This window comes from Opisthorchis viverrini, assembly GCF_000715545.1.
Source record: "Opisthorchis viverrini unplaced genomic scaffold opera_v5_133, whole genome shotgun sequence".
Classification (NCBI taxonomy): Eukaryota; Metazoa; Platyhelminthes; class Trematoda; order Opisthorchiida; family Opisthorchiidae; genus Opisthorchis; species Opisthorchis viverrini.
This window is the reverse complement of record NW_008751791.1, coordinates 1354749-1365739: the sequence shown is the minus strand read 5'-3', so window position 1 is coordinate 1365739 and position 10991 is coordinate 1354749. Positions and strand designations below refer to the sequence as shown.

General features: G+C 44.7%; 1 protein-coding gene across 1 annotated transcript; it reads left to right on the top strand.

Moving 5' to 3' along the window:
* Positions 1-416: 416 nt before the first annotated feature.
* Positions 417-10431, top strand: T265_06515 (hypothetical protein; the record flags this gene model as incomplete). The annotated part of the gene is made up of 5 exons (XM_009171789.1): positions 417-769; positions 3611-3771; positions 6406-6612; positions 7849-8149; positions 10032-10431. The coding sequence occupies 5 exons, from the start codon at positions 417-419 to the stop codon at positions 10255-10257; spliced, it is 1248 nt and encodes a 415-aa protein (XP_009170053.1).
* Between the last annotated feature and the right edge of the window lie 560 nt (positions 10432-10991).

Below are 10991 nucleotides of genomic sequence, written 5' to 3'. Positions count from 1 at the left end.
TATATATAAGGCTTTGTTTTCAGCCCATTGCCTTCGTTCTGGACTTTAACCGGGACTTTAACCGAATGTATCTTTCGTCCAATTATTCGGCAAGTCAAATCGGATCAACGGAAAACCGCTTGTATGACGGGGTAGCATGTCAGTAGTATGTACGACATCTTGGGGAGCGAGTCAACTGTATTTTAGGGGATTCCAAGATGTTTTTGTCTTGGAGGTTCACATCATTGAGAGGGCTCACAAGGAATAAAATTCCATCCCCCAAAACCATCTCTTCTAGTTGGGTAGGAGGCATTTTAGTTCATTGTGCTTATGTTTCGTTCGGATTATCCTTAGTTTGATCTCTGATGGGTGGCTGTATGTATCCGCTTTAACCTTAGGAAACCCCTTCTATCGGACTGCAATTTTGGAGAATTCACATGTACTTTCTCAAATTAGCGACTTCATTGTTTTCATGTCGTAGTGCAAGTTTTTCCACAGGAAGTCTAAATTCACTTTCCTTTTTCGTCCCAGGCCTAGTACCCGTTCCCATAGACTTATGTGTGGGCACAACGGATGCAAAACGTTCCAAAGAATGCGAACACCAACTTGGTTGTAACTTGGATCAATTATGCCTTGCTTGCATAAAACCAGCATTGTTTCTTCGTGAAAGGTGGCCAGAAGCAGCCGATGACCAAGGTGTCACACAAGAGGATGCTAAACGATGTGGACCAGAGAGCATAGTGTGCATTTTGTCCACTACTTTATGCTTTTCTCCCCGGATACCTGACAGGTAAGTGGTTTTCCCTACCCGAACTCAGCCATGTCTTATCCTTACTAGTTGTAGCCACATGGCAATAACTCTACAGTTGATGCAGATGATGGTCATCTACGACTGTGATGAATAGCAGGCGGACTTCCTACTTATTGTTGTCCTTTCTTGACTTGATTATGCTGATGAGTCCACTAGTGTAAGCACCGGTTTCGACTTCCATTTCGAAGGCTCCTCCGTATTATCGATCGTTGCACAATGGAGGGATGACTACCCAAACTGAAACCCTGTGAAGAAATATGGGTGTTGAGCATTCAGTGTTCAGGTAGTGTCGTTTTGTCTTAAGGCTACTTTTGGCTTTATTGATGGCCAGAACCTGGGGCAGTGTCTGACGGTCATTATCCCTGTAACTTGTTTCCTTATGAACAGTGCACACGAACGTGCTGTAAGCCTTCGCACGAAGTCACCCCACCCAGTTTTTTAAGATAAGGTGACCTTTTTCCGCTGCTCATTCTTCAACTTTGTGGTTGCTGTGCCGAATGGAACTATTCTGCCTATATCTGGTATATATCAGAGGTCGAAATGCTCCCGGGGTAATCGCTCATATAGCAGTAGTTCTCAGACAGCATTACTGTCGTTATTTTACGGACAAATAACAAATACTAATGTATGGGCCTAATACAGTACTCATAATGTTACTGAAAACCCTTCGACAGTCCATGACCGATTTCGGTCTTCTTAGAACTCATCAGGTAGGCGCAGTCCCCGAGTTTCCGTCTGCATCGTCTGAAATTCTTGGAGGCAACTGAGTTACAAGGGTCCGCTCATCAGGTGGCGCAGTCCCCGAGTTTCCGTCTGCATCGTCTGAAATTCTTGGAGGCAACTGAGTTACAAGGGTCCGGGTTCACAAACAAGGTCCATATCGGAACTCCATGAAACATGAAATTTCATCGTGTCAGGCGGACAGATTGCCGTTTTCAAAAACAACTAACTCAGTGGTCTCAACCGGATGTTAAGGATCATCAGTCTCAGAGTTTTCAACAACCTTACGTGTTGTGTATTACGCCTATACATGTATTGCGGTATCTTGAAGATCATGCCAACTGAAACATGAGGTGGCCTGGAGCGACACATTCAGTTGCCTGAAAACATCATAAACGAGAGATTCAGCTGTATTCCAGGTGAGTCACCCATCAAAACCAAAATGATATGCCAATGAGTGTAGTTCGCTAATTTCGTGCAATTTGGATTCAAGTAGAACATGTGGGGTCCTGGAAGAATTGATAACCGGGGAACACTTGTTCCAAGAAGATTTATTCTGGCTGAGTACCGTCTATGCGAGCTTCCTCGTACGCTGAAGGGATGGGAATACGTGGTAGGCGATAAAAACTCACGAGTGTACCGAACCTTTCCCTCGCTCAAACACTTCACCGTTTAGCTACGAACTGAAGAACTTGAGTATTTGGGTTCCAGTCCGATCTCCTCTCCCTGCTGGTTGCTATCCGCTTGATCCTCCCTGCACGTACGGCACATCGCGCACAAACGATCCCACTGGCGAGCATGTTATCAACTCCTAGTCGAACCACCGGCTAGAATTCTTTTGTCATTATTTGGTGCTTTTTGTCGATTGAGACTCGCAAGGGACTTTGGATCAACCCCCCTGATGGTGTCTCACTGCGATATGGTGCTCAGATGCGTTTATCTGGTTGCTCTCCCAAGCTGTACGCACATTGTTCTTGGTCGGTTTCCGTAAGAGCACAAAGCCGTTTGTAAGTCTACATCTTCCTCCTTTCTTGTCACTGCATGCCAGGCATTATTTTCCAGGGTTATAGTGTAGTATTCATTACCAGTTTATTGCTGCCGATCATCACGATGGTGGTTCCACTTGAGTATCTTACCTGTCCATGCATGTCACATCTCGTACAGTAGGATTCTGACGTGCCAGATTCGAAGTTATGCTCTTCTGTATACTAGTTTTCTTCATGTTTTATCGCGATTTTGCCGGTTGATTGGGCCTCTGGATTTCCAGATTGTAGGTATCGATCGGCTTGAAATTATCCACCTCCAGCCTTTGACATTTTGATCAGACCCGCAAGACGGTGGGTGGTACGGTTCCCTCTGTGAGTCACATTCGAATCCAATCCAATCCTTTGGGCTCAATCCGACTGAGGTGTGGGTATATCAGTCTGACTGCTTCTGCGAACACCCCGCACACTTTGAGTTTTATCGGACAGCATGGCTACTTGACGCAAAGCCGTCAGTTTCGGTCAACAAAGTAAAATGTGTCCACATGACAAGTGGAACGGAAGTCTACCGGCTCATACACCCGCATCTCGTTTCATTTCAACTGTGTGAAGTCTTTCATCCCTACCTGTTGTTTGTTTGTCCGACCATCCCCTCCTCCACCCACCGTTCGGCTGCTCTTTTTGATATCCGTGAGTCTATTCGGTTTAAGGCACTGTCAGGTAATCGCTGCAATTTGGACGTTTTAACTAGTAAACCTACCTGTTTTATGCGACCAGGTATTTCCATGACATTCAACTTTTTACCCAGTAGAATTTCACTGATAAGTCCTAAACAAGGTAAAAGGCATCTGCAGGACCAACCTATGTTCTGACTTCAGCTGCACTGAGGGTCGGCTTTTTTCCCCAACAACTCATTGTGTTCGTAACAGTGCGTCTTTCTTTAACAATAGTGGTATATAGTCAGATTTTCTTTCTTCACGGGACACCTCGGATCACATAATTTCGGTGCACTTGGTGAACTGTCAGGAACGGTTGTCTTGTCTTTTACCTTTGGGCGTTTGTTTCATCCCTTCAGTAACGTTTCCGTTGTTGCTTGTTTTCCTCCCTTTTTCCATAGAATCCATGCAATCACTAAAATTTGCATGAAGTATGGTGTGTCACACCTTATTAACAACGCTTATGGCGTCCAGTCTCGTCGATGCATGAGGATGATAGAAGCTGTTGGGAAACTGTTACTACAGGATACATGTGTTGAACAAAGGCAGATATTGCCAGAGTGTAAGTGGAACTATTTCCGAAGTTATGCATATTCGCGCAAGCTACTGAATCATGGAGCCACCATCCGTCGTCTATGTCATCCTGCTTCCATGATGCTTTTCAGGTGACAATTTTTTCTCCTCTAATTTTACTTCATGTTTACGAAGATGTCTTCGTAAAGTAGATGGCAAGTACGGTTTCATGTTTCGCATTTTCGCAACCAGCTTGTATATACTTGGGCAGGTGCCTGCTGATAACAATCTGATGTGAACTCTAAGTACAGTGCCCAAACATCGGTTTGAAGGCCGCCCCACACTAGTCTCCGGTCAGCCGGAGGACTGAACTAATCGACTGACTTTAGCCCCATATGTGCCGTGAGTTCGAGTCAACCACTCTAGAATGGGAATAAATATGAAATCGTCAACCAACGATCCAGGAAACCAACAACCAAGAAATTGACAACGTATCCGACGTGGTGATACATCCGTTCCTCCAAACGGACGTTGCTCCTGGTCTCCAGAAATGTGGACTAACTACTGATGTGACCCACTGGTTGCGACCACATGGTAGTAACAATTGTTCACCAATTCATTAACCTGTGTAATCCAGACTCTATGGGTCTGCCTATTTGGCAGCTAAATTTTCACATATTATACATCAATCTCTTCATTTCAATACCCATTTGTGTCCTCTAAATTAACTTCCCTTCAATTAAGGGATGGTGGCAGAAAACCTTCCTAACCGTATTATTGCACCGTCACTGCTTCACACATCCTCAGTCGGTAATGCTTTTAACTGATGTCCAACCCTAAAGTGATGTTCAGTTCGTTTTTGCTTGGCATGAATTTTCATGGATTCGCTGTTGAGGCGAATGTTGGTAGCTCAGGTAGCATAAATGGTCGTTGCTTTGTTTGCTACGCTCCATTCCGCTTCCTAATAACCAACTAATAATCCCACCTTGATTGGTGATGAAACATTTGCCGCCTAATTGCCCATCTCAGAAGGCGAACCAGCGATCATCAACTTCATGGATTGTTTAACGCAATCCAAATTGGTAATCTAGGATTGCTTGTATTGTTTTGGGTCAATCTCGAAAGCTTTCTCATACACCTATCACCCGCATCTTGTCCCCACTTGCGCTGCTTTGTTACAGAATCTTGTGCTTTATTTGTGCTCTATTTAGTAGTTGAATCCTCTGTTCAGGACTGAGCACTAATGGACCCAACCCACTTCCAAGCGAGCATAAATAATCGTGTTTTCTTTCTCCGAAAACGAATTTTGAGATTTGTATTCGGGACTGACACTGGCCCACAGATTTTCACAGCCTTAATACAATTTCCAAGTTTCAAGAAAGTATTACTGGCAAAGCGCCGACGGAAGGACCTTCACTTTGATTGCCCGTACGTTTATCTAACTACCTGCTATTTGCCATACAAACCGGGTCGTATACTCACATGCATTCGTTAAACCAACTGTAAACATGATTGTCACTTCGAATGAATCGAGACATACTATCCTGATCTCTGTAACGCTGTTTACGGCAGTTAGTCTGATTCTATCCGCACCACATAAACGGTGTGGAAACGTCCACTAGGTTGATATTACAATGTTTTTTGCATTCACAACGTAGTGTGTATTTCATGAAACGGCTATTCTGCCACCCCTCTGAGCCTTCAGTCAATATATTTGAAGGGGGATTTGTACATTACAGTCAACAAAGCAAACATTGACATCAGAAGTATCGCTTGACAATTCTTCCTATCTTTCGTGTCGCCTCATTCTAGGCAAACCGGAATAGGCCTATTGCGGGCAAAGTCGCGGTGTGTAATATCACACTACATTGATCCACATGTACTCACACGTCATACGACGAAACGTAGTGCACTGGTAGAAAGTTCAACGACTCTCTGATCTGGGGTTTTTTCCAGGTTGTACATAGATACCCCCTGCTGTCAAACACATGGGACGTCGTATAACTGCGTTGCAATGTTGTCGCCAACAGTACGTCAAGAAACACTGGCCCGCATTCGAAAGATAAGAGCGGCCTTTGTTGATTCCATTGTCCATTGACAATCATACTGGATATTTCGAACTTAGAGACAGGATTTTGGTTTGTAGAGCAACAAGATGAGCTCAGTATGACATTTACAAATATGCACTGGATGTTACCGTAATGCGTCAATCGGTTGGAGGTTTGTGGGATTCTGAAACAAACGAATCGACTGTCCTTTCGACCGCCATTCTTTTGCATACCGAAAGTAAGCCAGTCGTTCCTGGAAATTCCTCTCACCGTAGACTTCAGTTAATTACATGCGTGCCCATCGTTGGCTATGGATTAAGCTTTTCTTCGATCCATGTAGTAGTGGTAGCTGATCAGTAGGCAAAAATCATCTAGGTCGCTTATCACATGTATCTCCCCGCATATGTTGATTTTCTTGGTTTTTGAACTCAAACGTGGACAAGGGCCAAAAAACGAGTCTGTCCGCCAGGTTGATCTCTAGATCTCTACTTTACCGGTTCACGGCCACAAAAGACAAATTGACATGTGAATGAGTATCAGCATTTAGTTCAGGCCATCACTTGAGCTTTTTTGGTTCGGAAACTAATTTTCGGAAGATCACCTTAATCTTTATACCTTCTCCTTGTATTCTTCAGCCACAAATTCTGAATCCCATGCATCTGGCAAGGTGCAGCAATCTCTATCCAGTCCCATCGTCCCTCCTAAAATGCCTGACGGTGAACTGGCTATTGACTTATTGTACGTTCAGAGTACAGATAAGAACCTGATGGTGCCCGTTGGCGGGGCAATCGTAGCCGGTTTCTCCAAGTCCCTCGTTGATTTTGTTGCAAAGTCCTACCCGGGTAAGATTACTTTTGCGTATCTTTTAGGCTGTTATTATGCGAAGGATTCCGGACTGTTTTTGCAATCTGGTTAACCAAAATCTGAAACAATTACTATTTTCGGTTTGAGTCTGTGACCATATGCTTCCCAGAGGATACGAAATAAACACTCATTAAACGCACTTTTCCGTTTCTGTTCACAGAAGGTTCTATACATGTGGATGTGACTCTCGGCTTAACTTTATTGTGTGTGCAGTACGTCTCCACAACAAGCTCCGCGGATTCGTACTTAGTTTTACCTTATCCACTTACCTTCATTCTTTATCTTTATTGGAGCGTAACTGCCTAGTCGTACCCTAACAAAGTAGCTCATTTATTATTGCAGCGTGCAACCAATTCCTGTGATTCTATTAGCTGTGACCAAGACTTTGTCAATGAATAGTGTATATTTGCATGAGAGAGTAACGATGGTAGGTCGGCCACCGGTTCAGTTATATGTCCCCGGACAACAAAAAAGCCGCCACGACAAACATTTTCCGGTGGCTCATGGACGTTTCAGTTCACCAGTAGTCGTGGGTCCATGTTATGTTACAGGTTGTGTATTGGTGCATCATCGTGATGGCATGTCTTCCAATTGACAGATTCTTCTTGCCCTGCTATCACAGGCTAAGTATCCTGCTACCGATTCCAGTTAGCATGTTGCCTCTTCAAATCCTATTCAGGATCGTTAGCAGCTACGGGTTAGGTGAAAACCGATCTCCAGTGATATAGTTTTTCGGCTAGAAGGATATCCGCATTATCTGATTATGAAAACACCGTAATTGTAAACATCCACAATTCACTCGTTTTGAATCTGGGTTGTGTTTGAGTTCGCGATTCGCGAAACGGATTGGATAGTACACGGACTGATATGAAGAGCTTGAGGCAACGCTAAAACCTCTGGTCATATGTCAAGCTTGGGCAACCTGGCGGTATCCCAGCCCTCGTGCAACCTTCGGGTGGCATGGCAGTTAGGCACTGAAAGGGTGCTACAGCTGAACGATTTTTTATATGAAGCGATCTCAGTCTAAGTGAGAATTTGGCTTTAAAACGAAGTTATCCACGCCGGTCGTGTGGCATTATCCGGCTTGTTTGAGTGACCCACTTGATTTACACGCGAAGTGTTTATTGTATGCTGGCTATTTTCGTTTTCATAACAGGTGTTGTATTGTGCTCATCAATGGCAGTGTTCAAGTTCGTTTACCTTATTTTCCACAGGCCGGGCCTCTGGTACACCATCTTTGGATGTCCTTGCAACGCTATTGCACTTGGGAAGCAGGGGTTGGACCGAACTTATCGATCGCCGTGAAGTGTGCTTTAAAAAACTCCTTTCCGGACTCGAAGAACTGGCCGGTCGTCACGGTTTACGAGTTCTCGGGACTGCAGACAATCCGATCTCACTGGCTCTTGACCTCAATGGTTTGTGCTCTGAACCTGGTCGAGAACCCAATCCGGATAGTCTGCGAAGGCTCACTCAGCTGGGAGCCCACTTATTCACTCAAGGTTGCTCCGGAGTCCGGTAATTTCAGCTGTATTCATCCTGTAGTTCAATTAGGTGACTGTTGATCGCACGCTTTGTTCTATCTTTAACTCTTCTCTCATCCGTTTTTTATTCTGCCTATTCGATAACCGGCATGCATTGCCCATTAGCAGTTCGATGCAATCAGGGTTCTAGTAGATGAAGTTGCTAACAGATGGGAAACTGAGAACGCTGAAATCCTAGTAGAGATGAACGGCAGTGAAGCATCAGTGCTAACACCGATGTTGCTGTCTTTGATGATGATGGTGATGATGAACGTGCCCTCCGGATGGTTGCACTCGGCGCAACGACAATTCACGTGATAGTTGTGACATTCCTGTCGGATTCATTGGTGAATAACGTAATTCGATTTCTCTCACCTCACTTAAATGCAGGTGTCCCTATCAAGAGACCACTCCTTAGCTTAAACCACAGACTAACTCGTAAAACATACTTCGGTCACAGGCAACTTTTCACATTCTCTAACGTTTTATTAAATGTCCTGAGGGAGCCAATCACATTTACCTTAGACGTTTCCCGGGCAACCCAAATCGAACACGTGTTCTCATTGATTCGGTGAAGTGCACTGCCCGTGTGAAGTGACCTGTGAAATAGTGACAAAGCTAGTGCTCAATTTTTCGAGATTACTGGACCCCCTCACACTTTTTGCGGTTCATATTTGATGGTGTAAAAGTTGCTCACGCTAACTTGTGCGCTCTCTGGTCTTTTACTGACTTTTGTGGTCGTCACCGTCGATTATTCCGGTTTGTAATTTACTGAGTTAGATGCAGTACTTTGTTCTTGTTTAATTCAGTGAACGTATGTACCGCGACTATTTGTAAGTGGCTACTGGTAACGTATAGGCCTTGTATCTCCGACAGACCACAAAATGCGAAATAACAGGAGTGAGTGTAATAGGCTGACTTTCTCCTATTTCAGTCCTTGTATTTTTTAACTAGCAGACTACCTTCCATCAATCCCGCAGAAGACGGTCGGACGTAACACATTTGAGAAACTAGTTGCTTTTTAGCCCCACAGGATTTGTCAAAATTGGGCCAATATTACTCGTTTTAACAACCTTTCACGCCATGCAGCGATTATTCCGGTCGTTCCGGGAGATTCACAATGTACGTGGCGCTACATCACCAAAGCCAACCGACGTCGTTTAGCTGTGGCACCCTCTCAGTGCATGGTTACGATTGAGCTCGAGCGCTGGAATGCTGCCAGGTTGCTGGACCGTAGACAGAAACATTCGAAACCGAGATTGGTCCCCCCAACCAGTAGCTTGCGCCTGAGTCCCTGAGATATCTCGGGGAAACCTGACAGGCTTGACATTCGATCATCACAACTGTGACAGTCAGGTGTTCCTAACCAAAGCCGTCAGGAAAGCGTACTCATATCGCTCAAGTACGACTATGTCCGCCTATCTGCTTCATGAATTAGATTACTGGAGTTTAAACCCCCGTAGTTGCGTAGGAGCATTGATTGAGAGAAGTTCGAGCTCGGTGCTCTCTTCTGAGCTGGACCAGGATGGCCACGACAGACAGAGGACTGTTCACAAATGGGTTGTGGACACAAAAATAATTAACAGAGGTCAGCAGATGGTGTCAGCCCCTGGAATGACCATTGTCGAGAAGTAATCCACAAAATTGTTGTCAGTGACGTCCTCAGGAAAGTCCACTGACAATCCCCATAGAGCTGAAGCTCCATCGTAGGTCCCATGTATTGCTTTTGGCTTGTAACCCGGCATATGTTGTCTGTTTTTCATGTAATGTCATTGATCTTGCTCACAGCAACAGTCCTCTTTTCCTTGGATAGGGATGTTTGTTTGCTGTGCATTGCAAAGGTCTCGCGTTCCTATTTCCTTGTGTTTTCGTTCCAGCGTTGTGCTCCCTGCTAGTGTTCAGCAGGTGCAACAACTGGGTGCTTATTCCTTCCCTGGTTTTGGTTCGCACAGTTCTTCCTCCACCATAGCCTATCTGAACGCGGCGGCTGCTGTGGGACAAACAGAGTCGGAGGTGGGTCTGTTCCTGAACAAGCTCGATAAGGCTTTGAAGCAGTTTAGATCAAACAACCAAGTGATTTCAGCTGAAGACATATCGCCGTAGTGTTGTGATATTACGTGTACAGCTTTGAACAACCTATCCGTATACCTTCAATGTGATTTGAAAACAAAGTTTGCAGCTATTCGTTTTCTCTAATCTGTACGCTGATAGTGTTCAGCTAAAAACGTAGGCTTCCACTCACAGATGGATGCGCAAAGCAATTATTTTTCACTATTGACACGGATTGTGAATAACTGTATGTGAAAAAATCTGAATAACAGCGGTGCTTTCCTCCTTAAATACGGATTAAATAGCTGTCAGTGTAGTTGCCCAAAGCGACCAAGTCAACAGTTCGAATATTGTCAATGGAATCGAATGCGCGTCAAGTTACTTAAACAGGGTAAACCATCCGTACACTAATCTTCCCATATTTAGAACACAATATGCTGCCATATAATGTGCGATGCGATTCTCCAGCCATCCGTTTTTTTGGCGAGCACAACTTCCACACTTTTCCTGCGTTTCGGAAGTGGCCAAGGAACCAACGAAAACGCAAGGCCAGATTAGAGAATTCGATTAAGCAGTGAGTCTTAAGCAAGATTACTTGTCCGTCTCTATCAGACTCGGCAGCTAAAGTGAGTCCTCAGTTGAATTGGCCAGGTCGGTGAAGCAGCCACGTAGTCTATGTCACATGGGGCCCTCCGTCTGTTTTGGCTTCGCTCCCTTAGTGGTTGATTAGACAAAACGCATGAAGACCCAACTTCTCCCAGAAGATTGCTTAGCAGGAATCTGTTGCG